The sequence below is a fragment of the Theropithecus gelada genome, chromosome 1 (assembly GCF_003255815.1).
Source record: "Theropithecus gelada isolate Dixy chromosome 1, Tgel_1.0, whole genome shotgun sequence".
Lineage (NCBI taxonomy): Eukaryota > Metazoa > Chordata > Mammalia > Primates > Cercopithecidae > Theropithecus > Theropithecus gelada.
In genome coordinates, this window is record NC_037668.1 from 161,358,417 (window position 1) to 161,378,427 (window position 20,011).

Below are 20,011 nucleotides of genomic sequence, written 5' to 3' on the forward strand. Positions count from 1 at the left end.
TTCTTCTAGAGGTTTTAAATATGTGATCTTATTTAGTCTTCCCAGCAACCCCAGTATCGTTACATGTTGCACGTGGGGAAACTGAGACCCAGAAAGGGACAGTGACTTGGTACTGGTTAGTTATCAAGACTTCTGACTCTGAGACCACCGGCCTTATGCTTTTCCTTAAGGACAATCCACACGCTGTCCATTCCTTGCCATCACATGCCAGCTTTTTTCACAACTCTCCAAATCCCTTTCCAGATCTCCCTCTTCCTCTCCGGGATGTCAGGGGAGCTCACAAAGGATTGTCTCAGTCTGCAGCAAGTGCTCTCCTAGGCACAGTAGTTTTCTGGTTGGTTCCATGGTGGCCCTTGTTCCTAGGCTCCCTTTGGATCCTCCACTAGCAGGCAGCAGTGCAGGGATATCGCTCTGCCCTCAGAGCCCTTGGCAAGCTCCCCATGTTCAGGGGAAGTTCTGTGTGCAACATTTCCCACAATCCACCTGCCTCTAGCTTACCCTATTACTCCCAGTCTGAGAGAGAAGATCAGCTGAGCCCTCCTTGCAGGCCAGAGGCAGAATGGGTCTCCTTGGGCAGGTGAGGAGCAGCACTAACTTAGAGCCTGCTGTTGGCCCTCAACCCTTGTCATGCTACCCTCCAGCTGGGAGGCTCCTGCTCTCCAACTCTAGCTGGTTTACTGCTTTCCTCTTCCCAAGGCAAAGCTTCTGCTTTGTAGACTCTTATCAGAGTCTGGCTGGCCAGTAGGGAGGGGAGGGGCAGGAGGGGGCATGAAGCAAATGCACCGTGCATACTGATCCCCGCGAGAGGGATTTGAGGCTGAGCTCCTGTCTCCTTCAGCCGCTATTCAGCATCCCAACCGGAACAGCACGTGCGCCCTCCTCCAGGCAGTGGTGAGCCTGCTGGCCTGCCCTACAGCTGCTGCATCAAACTCAAACAGTTATTCAGTTCCCCTGTGTGTGAGGTGCTGGGCAGGGGCACAGCAATAAAGGCCAGGCTGTGGACAGTGTGTGTGTGGCTGCCCTTCCAAGCCCCACATCCAGGCAGCTGTTGTCAGACTAATGTTTATGGGTAGCCCCCAGCCCACATCACACACAGTCCCCAGACCTGTAGCCCACAGATGTTATCAGTGAAAAGGTTTGTGGCCTCATTACTGTGTTCTTGGAGCAGACCTTGAAAAGCCGGCATCTCCCCCTGAACCATGAAGCTCTCTCCTGCTTTCCCAGAGATGAGGAGCTCAGATTGGGTGCATCACAGGGACAGAAAGAGAGAAGCCCAAGAAAACTCAAACTTTGACCTCTCCTGTCACTATAGCTGGGACAGTGCACCTCCGCTTCCCTGATTCTGAAATGGGCCTTCCTTGCCTCCCTCCCAGTGTAAGGACCAGAGACTGCATGAGTTTTATTTTTCTCTTTGTTCCATATGCCTTCAGAGCATCATAACCTTTCTTCCTCTGCTGTCTTGTCCAGTGGGAGATTTGTGTTGTCTACTGAAGAAGGCATCACTCAATACCTTTGTTTCCCTTTTAAAATGAGAAAACTAAGACACTAGACAGCTTGATTCTCAAATTGCTGGATTGGGAACCAAGAAGGCACTGGTAGCTTTTGATGATGGGGAAGGAGAGAAATCAGCCAGCTTCATAACTCTCCAAACATCCACTTTGTAAAATTCCTTTTGTGGGGTGGGGCAGGGTGGGATTGCTGCTCTCTGTAGGACACCAGAAGCAGATCTGCTGAGTTAGGGATGCAGAGACATGGTTTCAGTGACCTTCTGTAGACCCGGTGGTGGACAGCTGGGCTGCCTCAGCCTCTGAAGGGCAGGGGTTTGAGATTCAACTCAGAGCTGGAAGGGGGGTGGGGCATAATTAATTATTGCCCTGCCCTGTTACCCCTTGGGATCCGTTCCACATTGCTGGCTGTCAGGAGAAGGCAACTTGGAGGCGAGGGGGCTGGGGCCTTTTTTCTCTGCTTCTGTCTGGCTTAGCTACTGAGGAAAGGCTGAGAGGAGGAAAACCCAGAGCTGTAGGCAGCTGCTTCTCCTTTGAATTTCCCCTCTCTTTAGAAGGGAACAAAACAAGAGCACACAGCACAAGGAGGAGCTCCAGGGAGCTGGATTGCCCCAGTTCTCCAAGTTGGGTCAGGGTGAAGGAGAAAGTGTCTCCCAGTCTGCCCATGGCAGCTTCTGGTGGTAGAATCGCAGTTCTCCACAATTGGAAGACACTTCAGTGTTGAGACAGTTAAGGTCTGGCTGTACCCGGGAATGATATTCAATAATTCATCAACCAGAAAGGACGTTGGACTGGAGTCTTGGAGGGCCCTGTGGTGCCAGGCATTAACTCTTTTGTCTCTGGGTCATGGAGATGTGAGGAGGTCTCAGGCCCTGGCCCAGAGGTGGGGCAGGGACACTCGAGGGACTTGGGGGAGCAGCTTTTCACCCACCAACATGGAAGAGCTTCAGTATTTGAATCACTGGCATGGTTATGCTGTCTACTTTGGTTGTCTTCATTTTTCAGAAGACAAATGGAATTCCATAAAGTGAAACAACAAGTTTAAAGATGAACCAAGCTAGGGTGGGAGGTCAGAATGAAGTTCCCCTGTATGATCTCCATGTTTTCTCTCATGCACACACATGTGCGTGCACACATACGAGCTTGAACCCATTACCCTGATTGAAGTACACCTTGCCCTCCTGCCCTCAGCCTGCCATCTTAGGCCTTCCTATCTCCTCTCATAGGAATAAGGGACCACCCAGGCCCAGAGCAGGGGCTGGGAGACACTACAGTGAGAGAATGGGGGAAGGAGAGCACCTGGGCTGGAAGGGAAGAAACCTGGACCTAGCCCCCTGATTTGTGATTTCTCTCCCTTGTCCATGGAGCCATCTCTTCTATCTTCTGTCTGTGGTGGGAGCTGGGCTCACATAGAACATGCCCAGCCTTCCATAACCGCCCATAACAGGTTTGGGATGGGGCTGGGGGTGCGGTGAGGATGGGCAGAGTTAAGCAGGAAAGGGAGCAGCATGGGTCTTGTCTCCTAGACATGCAGCTGAGTAGCTTAGGACGTTTCAATAAACTGGCTTGGGGCAGAGACGTACCATCTTCTTGACACTTTGGAAATAACTGTGGCATCAAAGTGGGGGATGAGCAAGGGCAAAGAAGAAAGGCAAAAGCAAGTACAAGGCTGGATGACAGCCACTGGCAGCTGGTCTCCAGCACCCAGAGAACTGGTATTTTGATCTTCAAGGAGAACATGGAGGAGAGACAGTGGGTATTGTTGTTTTTAGAGACGGGGGTCTTGCTCTGTTGTTTTTTAGAGATGGGGGTCTTACTCTTTTTTTTTTTTTTTTAGAGATGGGGATCTTACTCTGTTTTTTAGAGACAGGGTCTTGCTCTGTTGTTTTTACAGACGGGGGTCTTTGTTATTTTTAGAGATGGGGGTCTTGCTCTGTTGTTTTTTAGAGATGGGAGTCTTGCACCTCAGGTTGGGGTGCAGTGATGCTATCATAGTTCACTGCAGTCTCGACCTCCTGGGCTCAAGTGATCCTTCTGCCTCTGCCTCTGAGTAGCTGGGACTACAGATATGTGCCACCATGCCTGGCTAAGGCAGTGTTGTTTGGAGGAGCTCCTTCCTACCTGCAAATACCTAGAGGGGCTGCCAGGGCCTGACCCTCTTTGACCTCTTCTTTATGTGGCAGCAGTATGTAGGAAAACAGACAGCTTCAAATGAGAAGTGGCTAGGAAAGTGTATTTTCTCCTGGAGATGGCAGGGGGAGCTTCAGGAATCAGGTGCATGAAAATGGCTGGAAACATAAACTGAGTTGGTTTTTAATTGGGACAGGATGCTGGAGCAGATAAGCCTCCTTGAAAATAATGATGAGATCCAGATGGGGAGGCACAGAGCAGGAACCAACCCTCTCCCCACCTTCCCCTCCTCTGTGGCAGCAGCAATCCTCCCTGGAGTGTGGACAGTCTCGGCTTGGAATTTGCTAGCTAGGAGAAAGAAGGAAGTGGGAGGGATGGGACCCCCTTTCCACTTGCCTTGCACGCAAACCTCTCTCAATCTAATGAGCTGTAATGCTGGAAGCCAAGGCATCCTCAGGATGGGGAAGCCAGGCCAGGGCTAATTCTTTGTCAGCAGATTCTCAGGAGCTATGGAAATGAAGCAGCTTGGTGTACAGCAGATAATCAAGAGAGGCCCAGTGGGTGGAAGGAGTGGAGTATCTCTCCAGTCGTTCAATATTGATCACAGTGGGGTTCCAGGCGTCCAGCCTGGGTGTGTGTGTGCATGTGTGCACATGTGTGAACATGCATGCCTGCAAAAGATCATGAAACTTGGATTAATTTTTGCCACTCTTGACAGCGTAGTGCCAGGTATACTGCATGTGGATGCTGACTCTCCAGGGGGATGTTTGGAGATGAAACAATGCAGTGTTATCTCTATGTGAGGTGCTGTAGGGGCTGAGGATGTCTCTTGAACTACAGGAAAGCTTTAAGTAGGTGCAGAGACAAAGGCCTGGAAAATGGAGAGGATCTGTTTCTTTTCTTTGTAATTTATTGGTCTTGGGACTTCCAGAGTGCCTGCCCCTGGCACTCCCAGCCCATGCCGCATACACAGTCTTCTTAAGCCTGGGACTATGTGTTTTTCATTTTTTCGCTCCTGCATCTGGCGTATTTCTTAATTTGTTTTTCACAGCCATTATCTCTTCTGCATCAAATGGTCCACATTTTGAAAGTTTACAGCTATTATTTCATAGAGTTAGCATGTGTGCTGGTGAAGCGAGCACTAGTATTTCATATAGTTAGAAGGTACCTCATTTACACATGAGAAAACTAAGGGCCCAAGAAATAAGGTCACATTGCTAACTCAGGTTGGATCTTGGACTGAATGTTTGGTCCTGCCATATTTGTTCCTACTGACAGCACTGCCATCAGGGCCACCCTCATAGTGCATAAATGACCACCAACTGGACTGCTCTGAAGTTTAGGACTGCTTCTACCTCCACCACACGATCTCTTTTACCACCTGAGATTTTCCCTTCTCTTGGGCGGAATTTGAGAGGTCCATTTGGATATGTATTCATAGATTCATAATCATTTGTCCTTGACAAATGGAAGCCTTTCGACATCCCAAAAGGAAGGAGAGAGGAAGGAGAAAACGGATTACTTATCGTTTCCCTTTTTAATGTTCTGCCTCTTGTAAGTTCTTCTTGATGTCTAACTAAAATGAAAATCTGCCATACTGTGCAGTCTGTTGGCAAAGGGAAAGAACCCCTGCTAGACATTCTGTGTGCAGACTTAATTCAGAGGATTTCGGAGCTCTCGATGAGCAGGGGAAGCCCCAAGCCTGCCTTCGTTCCTACTCCCTCGTGCTATCTTTACAGGGCATAGGAGAAGTAATTTAACTTGCAGCTTAAGCAAAGGCTGTGGGAGGCCCCTGAGCTCAGCTTGAAGAGAAAGGGGATATTTTTGCCTTCTAGAGGAAGAAAGCTCATTTTCCCAAAGCACCCCTACCCCCTCCTCCTTCTGTGCAGATGAGCTTAATTTTCTTCCCCTCCTACTGAAGGTGGATCAAAGCCAAGCTATGTATTCAAGGGGGAGATAGGCAGGGAAGCTGAGTGAGGGGGCGAGGGGGCAGAAGCAGAGCTTCTCTCATGGAGAGGAAGTAATTAATTTTAAGAGAGAGCTAAGATAGGGAAGCCCTTGGTGATAGAATGTCAAACTCCAAATGCAGGTGGTTAAAAATTAAGTCAGGGCTGGAGAGTTTCTATTATTCATTCATTCAACAAATATTTATCGAGCACCTGTTTTGTATGGGCAGGAACCTCAACTGGGCATCAGGAGAGGGCCCAAGAAACTGGATTAGGGACAGGGAAAGGAAGCGATCCGAAAACCGAGGCCTCCTCTCACCAGGATAAATCATTTGCAAAAGTCCCATGAAATAGCTGAATGTATTGACCTTCTGGATTTAAGATTAAGCTATTTAAATATCAGCAGCGGTTGACCCCAGTTATATCGTACCAACATGTCTCATTATGGGTTAAATAATAATGTTGTCCATTTGCTTTTCCATTCACTGATGACATTATTCCCCGATAAAGTTCTTGCTCAATCCAAAAAATTAGATTAGCCCCTTCCTTTCAGTGTCTGTTGTGACATCACAGAATTGCCATAGCAACAGACTGTGATGTCAGCAGGCTGCCTGGTGCTGCTAAAAAGAACCACGTTGGTCAAAAAAGGAATCTGTCATGTGAAGACGAAATGGAATAATATAGAAAGCCAGAGGAACTGAAACGTGATATCAAAAAGAACATCTTGGCAGGATAAGATAACAGTGGGTCTGGAGCCTCCTTTGCTAGAACTCTTTACAGAAAACCAAGGAACTTAATGAGGATTGATTGGAGAACAGACTTGCCTAGAAGCAGGGGGATGGCAGCAATGTCCTTCGGAAGGCCCTCACAGTCGAAGGATCCTAAGACATGAAGGACATTAGGAAAAGGGGAGCGCTGACCATCTTTAGCCGCTGAAGAATTCAGGGGAATTAGCATCGATACAAACCTCCTTGCTTCTGAGCAGATCTGACAGTCACCAGCTGGAATGTATCATCTCGTGTCTGGGAAGATTTTCAGCCATAAACACACAATGACCCCCTCTCAAGCCCCATTTGCCGCCCTATTCCTCGCAAGCCTTGGGAGGAAGCTCTCCTTTAACATTGCCTGAGCAGTCCCATCCCAGCCACCAGCTCTTTCCACAACGTCCACGCCCATCTGGTCGACTTGCTTCTCATCTGTAGGACCGCCACACAGGGAGGGAAAGCAACCCTGTGCTGTCCGAGGGGAGCAAGTCGGAGGGACGGGGGCAGAGGAGCTTCATTCATTATGCTCCTGTCCACACAGAAGAAGGCTGGGCAGGCTGGCGGAAGGGAAAGGAGACCTGCTCAATCAATCTCAGCTTCTCAGCAGCGGCAGCAATAACAGCAGATGAATCTGGAGCTTCATTTAACCCTTATGCCCACAGGATCTGAAGGATCTCTGAGAAGCAAGTTGATTTTCAGCTTAGGAGCCTGTGTTGTGGGTTGGGAATTGGGGAGGCAGGAGGACTGTCTCCCTACAGGTCGGGCTGGCATGAGTTTCAGCCGTGCAGATGGGAACGCAGCCCCAGACTCCTTCACCCGCCCAGCTACTCTGCGTCCTTAGCTCACTGAGGTCGGACTACCTGGGAGTGCTACACCTGCTCCGTGTATGTCTGTCTCTCTATTTCAGCATTTTCTCCTTGGGGAGCTGAATGGGGAGGATATCATCCCCTCCTTGTTTATTCTGCCTCCAGTCCTCTGACCAGTAGCATTCTGGCCGAATACAAGGAAGCCACAGGCCTACTAGGGCACCTAGGCGACCCCTACCACCACCCAAGGAGAGTGCCCTCCTGGTTCTCCAGAGCCAGAGCCAGGAGGAGGGGGAACTGCCAGAGTCTCTGCCACCGATCGCTCTGCATCTCTGCCACAGCCTTACCAGTTGGACCAGAGGACTTACTTCTCAGAGGCATGGTAGGAGCAGGGTGGCCGGCGGGTCCTCTGAGGCTGCCAACCTGGGGACGGACCTGCCAAAAAGATGTTGAAGTTTCGGGCTGATCGACGGGTCAGGTAGGGATTTCTTCCACAGATCATGAGCCAAGTTAAGTCAGAGCAAGCTGAGTTGGCAGCTCATCCTGCTTGGATCCAGGGGCTTCAGAGTAAGGGGTCTGCTTGAGATGACCTGGAGAAGGAAGCATAGTTAGGTCAATGGTTGCTGCATTGCAGTGGTTGTGAAGGGGAAGCTATTTTGAAATTGGTAGTGCCGGGATAGAATGAGGACGTCATTTGTAGGGGTTGCTGGGTAGGAAAGTCTGGGGCTAGGAGAGATGTGCCATTCCCTAGAAGTCTTGTGATGGTTGGCAGCAGACTGTGTGTGTACGCTTCTGTGTGTGTATGTGTGTGTGTGTGTGTGTGTGCGTGCGTGTGTCTATGCCAGTGCCTGCAGGGAAGATTCCAGCAGTTATCATCGGGAACACGCAGAGCAGAAGGAGACTGGAGGGTCAGGGCAGGGGGCGGGTGCCCTACGCCACTGGGAAAAAGCAGACAACTTGACACCTCAAAGGACACTGTAGTTGCTGCAGACTGCTTGCCCCCCAGACCACTAGATGGGACAGAATCAGGGGCAGACAAGGGTCACCGGAAACAGTGACCCTTCCTTGCAAAGATCCCTTGTGATTAAATTGAGGAGCATGTCCTTGTTGGACCTGGGAGGGAGGTGGGAATAAAGTTTGGGAAGTAGGGAGTGGCTTATCAACGTGCTAGACTCAGAACCCAGGCCCGGTTGACACGCGCCCGATTTTGGGTCCTGACTGGCAAACCTGAGCTGCAAAGCCCAGATTTCCGCACATACTGTAGGCACTGCCTGCTGTGCTTTTATCTCCTGCATGTCTTTGGATTACATCTGAGCGTGACAGCTTTGGAAACTGAAAAAAACAGTCTTTGATATTATCTTTAGCTTTAGCAGACAGCCCAAGGGTTGGGATGTGTCCTGGGCTATTGAAAGGGGGCCCCCAAAAGGTTATTTTCCTTCTCTGATGCAACTGAAGGGACTAAGCTAAGATCTCCTTCCTCTGCTGCTGGCTGACCTGCCACTTGTCAAGCAGAGCTGGCCCTTTGCTGTGGATGTGCTTGAGTGGCCCAGTCTCCATGGCCTCTGGCCTAGTGCCTGCTTCTTCCGGTAGTTTGGCACCTACGCTGGGTTCTCACAGTATTTCTCAAGAGCGATGGGCGACGAGGCCCTTAACTCATCTAGTCCCTCCACTGGCTGGATGCTTGAATCTCCACTGCTACATTCTTATCAAGTAGTCGCAGCTTACAGGATCCATCTCAGGGGTTGCCATTGCGGCTTAGACCTGCTGCATCAGCCCCTCTGTGCTGTGTCTGCTGCCTTCCTCCCCATCTCCCTTGAGAGCCTCCTTGGGAACTCTCCTGACACTCAGCCAGCCGGAGGAGCCACAGCAGGTCTTCCCAAGGAGCCTCCACGATGCTGCTCCCCATCTGCCTCTGCACTTACCCCCGACCCCCCAACCCCTGGTTCCTGCTCCCTTCTGCTTCCTGGCAGGCCGTCCTCACAACACCCTGCCCCTTTCCTGGCCACAGCATCCCTTAATGAGATTGGACTGTTGAGCTACCACTGACTTTCATACCTGACAGCCCCTGAGGTCTCAATGACATCAAGCAGCCCTTGGACAGGAGACCCTGGACTTAGAGTGTGGGTGGGTCCAAGCCCAAGCTCAAGAATGGAGTTTTTCGAGCTCCCATTTCCTTTTAAGAAAGAGACACAGCATAAAGCAGGAGAAGGAGAAGGAGTCCAAGGTCACAAGAAGGTTTTTTCAGCAAATAATGAGGGAGCTTTTTTTTTTTTTTTAAAATGTGGCTCACCGGCAGGCTCTGTCCCTGGGAGAGAACCTGCCACGCATGAGGCCCTGATGTGCTGAACTGGCTGTTGGAACCCCTCTTCCCCACACTTAGGATAAGCACTGAAAGAGTTCAGTGTGGCTTGTTTCCAGCCCCAGAGAACTTTAGTAAGTAGTTGGCACTGACTCGTGAGAGGTGACCAGGTTTCATTTCTTCCTTTCCCCACCCCCTGCCCCCACCCTCATCCGGATGTCAGCCCAGGCCTCCCATGGATCCCCCTGGAGGACAGAGGCACAAGCTCCTTACATGGTCACCTGTCCCTGTCACCACCCAGGGTCTGTCCACATGTTGGTTTTTGTCTCTGCCTTCTTCATCTTTACCATGACTCTTCTGTTTTTCCCTCTACAGCCACAATGAAAGACGGAACACATTTCTACACCCAGTGACTGGCCAGGTCCCAGACGAAAACAAAACATTTGACTTGAAAATGTAAGTGTGTCCCCTACTTGCTGTTTGGCCTTTCTGTCCTTAACCACTACCATCCCACCGCCTCCTTGCAGCTGGAAAGCAGAAGGCAACGGGGAGGGGAAAGGAAAGCAGAAGGGCTTTGCAGTCAGTCACCTCGGTTCTGAGGACTGGAAGCATCTGAGACCCATCTGGCTTGACACCCTCATCCACTTTTCCTAGGGTCTAGCAGAAGCCAGGTTGGCGTACCCCGCAGGTTGAGCTGATGGAGTAGAAGACAGGTGTGAGGCTGGCATAGCACCCAGGGGCCTTTGAGGGAAGAGCTGAGAAAATCTGATATGATCATGAGAGCCAAATGCTAATTCCTCTCACTGTGGATCCTGGCTCACCGAATGAAAGGAGAAGAAGAGAAAAGAGGATTAATTAATCTACTCTCATAGGCCACTAGGCAGTTGTGTCTTTTAAAGTAGAGGAAAAGGATTTCTGGAGCCCCAGGGTCTAGACTTTTAAAATAAATGTCCAGGGCCGGGAACAGGTGGCTCATGCCTGTAATCCCAGCGTTTTGGGAAGCTAAGGTGGGAGGATCATTTGAGTCCAGGAGTTTAAGACCATCCTGGGCAACATAGTGACATTCTCTCTCTCTAAAATAAATAAATAAATAAAAATTAACTGGGCATGGTGGCCCATGCCTGTGGTCCCATCTCCTCTGGAGGCTGAGGTGGGAAGATCACTTGAGCCTAGGAGTTCGAGGCTGTGGTGAGTCCTGATTGTGCCACTGGCTACAGACTGGGCGACAGAGCATGACACGGTCTCAAAAAATAAATAATTGTCCAAGGTCACTGGCATATAATTTCAGAAGGGTTGAAGGAGTGGCTGAGGTGACCGCTCAATGGCACTCAAGAGATCTAATTTTGTGTTGATGCTGAAACAGTGGGTGGCAGGGTGTGGAAAAGGGATGGGTCGTTTCCATTGTTTCTTGGCTCTCACCAATCTCTTTTTTCTGGTTGACTTGAAATCAGATCAGCCTTGGACATGTCCAATAAAACAGGTGGGAAACGCCCGGCTACCACCAACAGTGACATACCCAACCACAACATGGTGTCCGAGGTCCCTCCAGAGCGGCCCAGCGTCCGGGTAAGTCCAGCCCTCAAGGCAAGCTGTTGGGCTGGAAATGTCTTCAGTGCATGTTTAGTGGAATCTCTGGGAATCCTAGGAAATCGTAGCCTGTCCAGCTATTTCTGCAGGCTCCAAGAGTAGGCAAGGTGACCCAGAAAGAGAGTGGAGAGTAGGAAGAGAAGAGGGCTCAGATCAGAACCTCGTAGAAGACCAACATCTAGACCAGGGGTTCTCAACCTCAGCACTGCTGGCAGTTGGGGTTGGATGATTCATCGTGCTATGAGACTGTCCTGTGCATTGTAGGATGTTGAGCAGCATTCCTGGCCTCTGCCCACTAAATGCCAGTAGCGCCTCTTTTCCAGGGGTGACTATCAACAATGTCTCCAGATATTGTCAGGTTTTTTTGTCCCTTGGGGACAAAATCTCCCCAACCTCATTGAGAACCACTGGTCTTGAAGGACAGTCACGAAGGTCATGGCGATTGAGAGCTCAGAGAAGGGGGAAGGAAGGAAGAGAGCCCCAGGAGAAGGAAATCTAGAGAAGAATGTTGCAAAGAGGGCCAGGAAGACAAAGGCTGAAAGTGTCCTCTGGGTTTAGCAGCAATGTGGTCACTGGGGACCCTGACAAGGGCAGTTTGAGTGATGTGAGAAGAGCAGAAGGCAGGCTGGAGAGGTAAAAGTGGGGATGGGAGAGGAGACATAGGAAGAGCATAGTGTAGAAACTGCTCTTCTAAGGAACTAGACAACAAATGTTAGTATATCATCACGTAATGGAGCACTTGCCAAAAATTAAAATGAACTGGAGCTATATGTATTAACAAGGATAAATCTTGAAAATATAACGTTGAGTAAAAAGCAAGTGGCAGAATATGAGAAATATGATATCACTTATGTAAATGTACAGACATGAAAAGCAGTACTACATATTTATAGGAACATCTGTAGTAGAAGTGCATAATCATGGACAGGAAGACTAATTTTGGGTCAGTGGTTGCCTCTAGGGAGGAAGCAAAGGTAATGAGACTGGTGAGGGGCTTGAGGGAGTTTTAGCTCCAGTTGTCTTGTTTTATTAGGGCAAAACAACATGAAATGATGATCATCGTATTATTCCCTACTTTTCTGAAATGTTTGAAATACTTCAAAAGAGTGTTTTTAAAGACACTTGACTGTGATGGGAAACGGAAGGGCAGGGAATGGAAGCTAGAAAGTAACACAGGACTGGAGGGAGGTTTCATTTGTTGGTTTTGTTTTGTTTTAAGATTTCAGAGGTGTGAGGGGAATGGGCCAGTAGGTAGTAGGTTCAGGAGAAAGAGGACAGCCAGTGAGTCACATTTCTATGGAGATGGAGAGAGTCAGATGCAGAGGTGCTGTTAGACTGGATGGGGAAAAGCCACCTCTTCCTGAAACTGCATTAAAAGAAGGCGTGTGAGGCTAGGGAGTGGGTGTCTAGGAAATTAAAGAGACTCTCACATGATGTCCTCAACTTATGCAGGAAAGTAGGAGGCAGAGTTTTCTGCTGAAAGGAATGGGGTGGGTGGGGAAGCATCAGGTGCGGGGCTGGGAGCTTGAAAATACGTGATACAGGTTTGGGGAATAGGAATGATGGTCAATGAAGGACACATGAAATGTTGCCCTATACTTTCAAAGGATCATCTGGGGCAGTCGAGTGTGATTCTATGTAGCCCTAAATCTGCAGGTTTGCGTGATTTTCCTCCAGCATGCTCATAGCCTGGCTGTGAGAGCAGGGAAGGCAGGTAGTTGGATTAGCCTTAGTTTGCCGAGAAGCTATGGCAGAAAGGTAGGAGGCCAGGATATTCAGGGGTTAGTGGGAGGTTGCCTGGAGTGGTAAACTATGGGGTGGCAGCCTCTAGGCCATGGAGAGAGGGGGCAGAATTATGAAAGAGTTGGACTGAGAGAAAAGGGAAGGATTTAGAGATTTGCATAGGGTTGTGGTGACTTCTTCCAAAGGCGAATCTCAGTCATTATATGTGTATTTTTGTTAGTAATGTTCAGATAATAATTTTATTTCCCAGTTGTGGGAGTACTTTATAATAAAGGCCAATTTCTTCCTTACTTCCTTCTACAAACAGTTGCTGAGTGCTTGTTATGGCTGGACACCTTGCCAGTTCTAGTGAGAAAGATGAAAAAGACAAAATTCCTCCCTGCAAGGAGCTCATGGTGCAATGGAGGAGATAGAAAGCTGCACTGTGACAGGTTTTAGGCAAGGGGTGTCCAATCTTTTGGCTTCCCTAGACCACACTGGAAGAAGAAAAATTGTCTTGGGCCACACATAAAATATACTAACACTAACAATCTCTGATGAGCTAAGAAAAAAAAAATCATAATGTTTTAAGAAGGTTTGTGTCGGGCTGCATTCAAAGCCATCCTGGGCCGCATGTGGCTCACGGGCCATGGCTTGGACTGTACAGATGTGTGGAGAGTAGTGTGCAGCTAACCACTCAGGGGCACCAGGACTTCGTGGAGCGGGGGAGTCTGCAGCAAACTTTAAAGCATGAGTTGGGATTTGACGGTGGCCAAGGGAGGATGGGTCCTCCCCTAACGCCGGGAGCACGCTGCGAAAGGCACAGGAGGATGAGAGAACCAGAGGCAGGGCCTGTCTGGTGAAGGGACAGAAGGTGGGTGACAGGCCCTGCCAGATCTCACAAACCTGTCCCCTGTGCTGTGCTGAGGAATCCAACCTCTCTCCTGAGTGATGAGTGCAAGAGAGAAATAGGATTGTTTGTGTTTTGGAAAAAAACCTTAGTTCGTGGTAGAGGGCAGACAGCAAGAAGTGATGGGGACCTTTAAGACAACAATAGTGGAATTTGAGAGGGAAGAGCAGATTTGAGAACTATTAAGGAGACAGACTCATCAGCCCTGTATGCACGGTTGCGTAATGGAACAGAGGAACGAGGGACCCATGGAAGATAACACGGAGTTCTAGGGTGGGTGGCTAGGTGGCTCATAGTACTATTCACCAAGATGAGAAGTACAGAACAGGCTTGGTTAGAAAGAGAATGAGTTTGGTTTTGCACTTATTTAATCCTGGCCAGACAAGCAGGTATAAAATGGGTTGAGCTGGAAGAGAGGTCTTGGCTGTAGCTTAGGGAGCTTTTATCATATTACTCATAGCTGAAGCAGTGGGTATGGATGAGGTAACACAGGCATGATGTAAAAATGAGAAAATAAAAATCAAATAATAAACGTGTGATTGAGGCCCACCAACACTTGGAAAGTGGAAGTAGGGGAGATTGAGAAGGAGTGGCCACAGACGGAGGTATTGAAAGGGAAACAATAGTGTTGTAGAAACTCAAAGAAGAGTTCCAGGAAAGTCAGAAAGGTTATGACTGCCCAATGCTTTAGAGTGAGTGGCCTTAATTCCATAACAGTGCAAGAGCCATTTCAGAAAATAGGTAGAGGAGGTTTAGGAGTGATGGAGGGAGAGAAAGTTGAGACTCTTCCCAGGAGCCTAGGACTGAAGAGTAAGTAAGGGAAGGTATTACCTCACAGTGGACCTTGGGTTATAGGGTTGAAAGGGGAATTTGGGTATGTGTGTGGCAGCATGAGAGAGAGAGACAGAGACACTTTCAGATGGACAGACTTGAGTGCATTTGCTGAGGAGAAGACATCAGTGGAGGAGGAAGCATCAGAGATATATTTGAGAGGAGATGATCGGTGGAGCTAAGTCTCAGAGGACACAACGAGTTAGAAATGTTAGCCTTGGAAGGAGGGCAGCACCTCTTCTTTTGACACTGGAGGGGAAGAGGCAAAGATAGTGTAAGTACAGTCATTTTCTAGGTAAAAGGGTGTGACATTGAGGGAGTGCATGTCTAATAGCCTCGAATTTCTCTGTGGAGGAGCAGATCCACTGTGGGGACCTCCCTCTGGGGAGGGCAGAGGCAGGGGAGGTAGGGGGGCTGGGAGGATGGTGAGGGTGTGGAGTGGAGCTGCCATCTGGTGCTGAGCCTCCTGGGATTGGGACTGTGGCTCTGTGGCAACCTCATCTGTATGGCAGTGTGATATTTTTTTTTCTCCGACAGCACCATAATCTGGCTATCAGTGCAGGGAGAGTAGATAATTTGATTCATTTGGAGTGCTATATTGAGTTTTAGAGAAGGTGAGGTAGGAAGACAATAGATGGGGTTTGTGAGAGCCCAGTTGATATACTCCACCATGGGGCCTAGGCTTTGTAGGGAAGTAACGAAAACTGGGAGGAGCTGATGGATCCAGAAAAAAGGAGAATTGAGGAGCTGGGGATCTCAATGGAGTAGAAAAGCTGGTATTGAGTTAATGGAGTGAGAAAGCCCAAAGGGTGGAATGTTGGGATCAGAAAGCAGGAATCCTGGAAGTGAAGATGGTAGCAGTGGAGGGGCTTGGGGTGCTGAGAAGACTAAAGGTGTAGACCTGGGAGCGTTGCTGGAGTGCAGGTGGAGAGTGCTGGAGCTGAGGACATCAAGGCTGTATAAAGTTAGGGCATTGCTGGGTCATGCTCCTGAGCAAGGAGATTTTCCACAGTGATGCAAGACAGAATGAAGAGGAGGACTAACATCAAAACCCTTAGACTCTGAAAGAACGATTGAGAAGCGGACAGTGATGAGAAGGATTAAACAGTGGGAGATCAGGCAGTGGTGCTTCCAGCAAGGTAGACTATTGCCCGAGTGTGGAAGAATGACAGTGTTCACGTGGCAACACAGAGCTAGAACATCCGTCTCTCCTCGCGGCTCCGTGTTATGTTGGGCACGAGACGACACACGGGACCCTCAGAGGACGAGGATGCAGGGAGTTAACTTGCAGAACGCACTGTGGAAGAGAGAGGGAGTAAGGCGGCTGGGAGTAGGATAGGCCAGAGTGAAATTGGAAATCTTATTATTTTCACCTCCAAAAAAAAAAAAAGCTGTGAGACAGGTAGAACTATTATTTTATTTTTTTGGAATTATTATTTTGAGCCCTATTTTAGAAATGAGAAACATTGCCAAAGAACTGGAAGGCCCTGCTCTTGAGTTAGTAATAGATCCAAGATTCACACCTAGGCCCCTTGGCTTGGGGGCACCCCGGGGTTAACCCTAGGGAGAAGCAGCTCTAGCAGGGGTGGCTCCCTTGCAGATAGAGCAGGAAGGAGGAGACTGGGGACCTAGGTCAGCTTCTCTTTCTGCCCCTAGGCAACTCGCACAGCCCGCAAAGCTGTCGCCTTTGGCAAGCGCTCACACTCCATGAAGCGGAACCCCAATGCACCTGTCACCAAGGCGGGCTGGCTCTTCAAACAGGTGAGGCAACCCTGCTGTTCTGGCCACCGTAGCCTCCACCTTCTCCTCATAGAATGAGGATTCCTCTGTGCTTATGACAGTCCATGTATTTTTTTGGTATGTCCTCCTGCTGTCTCTGTGAGTGAGTCTCCTAATTTTATAAAGGCTCAGAGAAACTGAGTATCTTCCCAAAGTCACACAGAAAAAATTGTGTCAAACTTGGGAACCCAGCCCGTGTCCTGATGGGCAGATGCAATGACCTTGAAACATGCTGAGTCCCTAACCCCGTGGGAACAACCCACTAGCTCCCCAGCAGGTCCTGTTTATTATGGTGGAGGGTAGGGGTGTCTCCTAAAAGTCTAGGGTTCACAGATTGGCACCAGATTGGCCTTGCCGCTATCCCTGCCTGCCCTTCCACTCACTCGTTCTGCCCATCTCTTGCCCCTGTTCTCCTCCCCAGGGGAGGCACTGAATGACAGAACTGGAAGGTCATAGGCAATAATCTAATGTCAGTTCCTTGCATCTGAGGTCTCCAGGGGTTGCTGCCGTGCATTAACAGCAGAGCCGCAGCTAGGGCCACGACGTCCTTATAATTGACATGGTGCCCTTTTCCCTGCATTCCACCTCCTCTTCCACTTCCAGCCTGCGGCCCTCACATCTGCCTCTCCCATGTCCCACAGGCCAGCTCCGGGGTTAAGCAGTGGAACAAGCGCTGGTTCGTCCTGGTGGATCGCTGCCTCTTCTACTATAAAGGTGAGCTTGGCCCTTGGACTGGCAGGGATGGCAGGAAGCCAGGACCCACCACTCTTTCTCATTCTGCCATATCCCCAAGCTTGGCTTTGGATGGGCACCGGCAGGGCAGATCTCCTCACTGTGGTCCTGGCACCAGTGGCAGCAGGATAAAAACAAAGCTCACTTGTTCACTCACACACTCACTCACTCACCCATTCAGTTCACATTCAACAATGCTTGCTAGGTTTCAGGCAGAGTTCCAGCGATACACTGGGTGAACAAGGTGGTCATACGGCTGGTGAAATCCTGGAGGAATGGGGAGAAAGGACAAGGACAAAGAGGAGGAGGTCACTAGTCACTACTAGCAGGTCACCTACTAATTGGAGCTTGTGTGTGGCCTTTCCTCCTGTCCCACTGGAATGCACAGTCCCATCTGTGAAGGCAGGAACTTTTGTCAGTGTTGGTCACTGCTGTATCCACAGCACTCAAAACACTGCCTGCCATTTGGTCGGTGCTCAGTCAATACTGAATGAGTGAACATAATATCCTCCAGCTTCACCTTCTCTGCTGACCCCAACACCCTTTCCCTACTCTCTATTTTTAAAAGTTATGCCAAGGCAGGCTGAGGGCACCAGCAAGGGTTGAGGTCAGTGATGGTGGCACCATGTGGATGCAGGGGAGGAAATGGGTGTGAGGGATGAGAGAAGAGAGGGTACAATGATTATGAAGCAGGAGAGGCTCTTTCCTTCACTCCCTTGGCCCAGGAGGGCACAGCCCTGATTTCCAGGCCTCCTGGGAGCAATTCAGTGAATCATTAACTTTGGCAAACAAAGGTTGTACCCAGTGACCCTGCAGAGCACTGCTGTCCCTGGTTGCTGTATTGCAGCCACCTGAACCCCAAGGAGGGAAAACAGGAAGGGGCTGAGCATACAGAGTCCAGTCCCAGAGAAAAGGCCAAGACTCAGGGAGAGGAATCTGCCCAGGCCTAGGACCCAGGTGCTGAGCCTCCAGGATATCGGGCCACAATGGAGCCAGAGTGGGAATGAAACTGAGAGGAAAATGGGAGTTTACAGAGGAGAGACTTTGGGAAGCAGTGGGGGTAGAACCTCAAAGAGCTGAGAACCCAAAGGCTCAGGACACACCAAAATGGAGGTCACTGTTCACCAAGAGATGGACTCAGGACTTACCTAAATGCTGGCCTGGACTCTGCCAGGCAGGGGCTCGATCTCTGGAGGACAAGAGCCTTAGTTCTCCTGAAGGCAGCCCTGGGGTCCAACCCTGAGTGCCTCCTACTACTCTGGTTTGCCCCTTCCTCTAGGTACCATGCTGAGGTCCAAATAGAGAAGCTGATCTGTGGGCCAAGTATTGTGTAGATGTGATGAGTAAGACGAGAAGCAGGGCTTGAGGAGTTTATAACCCTACAGAGGTTTCTTCTGAACCCTAGCTGAAGGCTTTTCAGAGTCCTCAGCCTGGGGAACAAATAGCGATCCCAGGGAAGTGGGGAGGGCCTTGCCATGGTCTCATAATTGTCCCCCCACTGTCCCACAGAGCACTCCCCGCCCTTTCTTGCCTCCTGCTGACAGCGGGGGGCCCAACTGGCCAATCCATCAGGCTCATTTGGAGATCTGGGATGAATTATGTAATAGCTGGACTGTTAGAGCTCCAGGCAGGGGTGCCTTTTCCTATGGAGACATAGAACCTCAGCGGGGATCTGCAGCCGGAAAGGGCAAAGCAGGCTCTGAGTGACAGGGAGAACCTTAGAAAGAGTGACCCAGAGGCACCAGAGAGCAGAAGGTGGGACAGTCCACTCTACAATGATCTGTCCCATCACCTTGTTACATATGTCACTGGTGGGATGGTCTCGTTTAGCGAGGCAGGATAGATAGGAGAGTGGTCAACAATGCTAGCTTTGGAGTTCACTTTTTGTGTTTGAAGACCAATTTTATCCCTTGTTCCTTAAGTAACCTTGGATAAATCATCTAACCTCTTTGTGTCTCAGCTTCCTTACCTATAAAATAAGGGTAATAATAAAGGTAATAATAGGACCTCTTCATGGGTTTGTTGGGAGGATTAAATCCATTAAGGCATTTCACTTAGAACAGTGCCTGAGCTTCCAAATATCAGCTGTTATTTCTTTGTTTATTTGTGCACTAGAAGGCGAATTCCCTTAGGGTAGGCACTATTTCTCTCTTATTCACCTCTGCAGTCCCAGTGTCTGGAACAGCATCTCCAGGGCCATTACACTCCCTAACTCCAGGGAGTGTCCTCTCAGAGCATGTGTGGTGGCCCTGAGTGCCTGACAAATAGGAGGTGAACAATAAATATGTATTGATATTATCAGGGAGGGGCAATACACTTCTCCCCACCCCTGGTGTGCGTGTGCGCGTGCACACACACACACACACACACACACACACCCTTCTTGTGCCTCTCTCCCTGACAGATGAGAAGGAAGAGAGTATCCTGGGCAGCATCCCCCTCCTGAGCTTCCGGGTAGCCGCAGTGCAGCCCTCAGACAACATCAGCCGGAAACACACGTTTAAGGTCAGTTGGTCTTCCCCTCCCAGGGCAGCTGGGGGAGGGAGGCCTGCTCTTCTACAGCCTATGGGAATGGAGAGGGGCCAAGAGCCGTCACCCTAAGGAATCCCAGGTGGTGATGGTGGTAGTAGTGGTGGTGGGCAGAGGAGGGGGAGTAGTAATGGCCCCTAGACTCAGCACAGTCTCTTGTAAGGCTAGAGCAAGGCTATGCTGGGACCTTCCTCCTCTCTTGGGGGTTGGGTGGGCAATTCTCCCAAGAGTGGGCCAGTAGAGATGTGTTTCAGCAGCACCACAATTGTTACTGGGGCAGGAATAGTTATGTTCTGAGTCCGTGGACCTTTTGCCCAGTGCCTGCCCCTGGGAAATCCCTCTGGGCAGAGGCAGGAGCTGTGGCTGGTGGGTTCTGAGACCTTTTCTGGAAAGGCTTCCTCCCCACCATGGTTTCAGCAAACTGGACCTACCTCCAAGTAAAACTTACTTAAATTTCAGTCTTTAGTGAAT

General features: G+C 49.7%; 1 protein-coding gene across 2 annotated transcripts in view; it reads left to right on the forward strand.

The window, feature by feature from the left end:
• Positions 1-20,011, forward strand: part of PLEKHA6 (pleckstrin homology domain containing A6) — a 139,062-nt gene that overhangs the window by 74,189 nt on the left and 44,862 nt on the right. For both annotated transcript variants that reach the window (XM_025376730.1, XM_025376739.1), the window contains exons 2-6: positions 9,826-9,906; positions 10,902-11,016; positions 16,157-16,261; positions 16,921-16,993; positions 19,416-19,516. In XM_025376730.1, coding sequence (XP_025232515.1) covers positions 10,915-11,016; positions 16,157-16,261; positions 16,921-16,993; positions 19,416-19,516 — 381 coding nt within the window. In that variant the 5' untranslated portion in view covers positions 9,826-9,906; positions 10,902-10,914. The remainder of the gene's footprint in view (positions 1-9,825; positions 9,907-10,901; positions 11,017-16,156; positions 16,262-16,920; positions 16,994-19,415; positions 19,517-20,011) is intronic.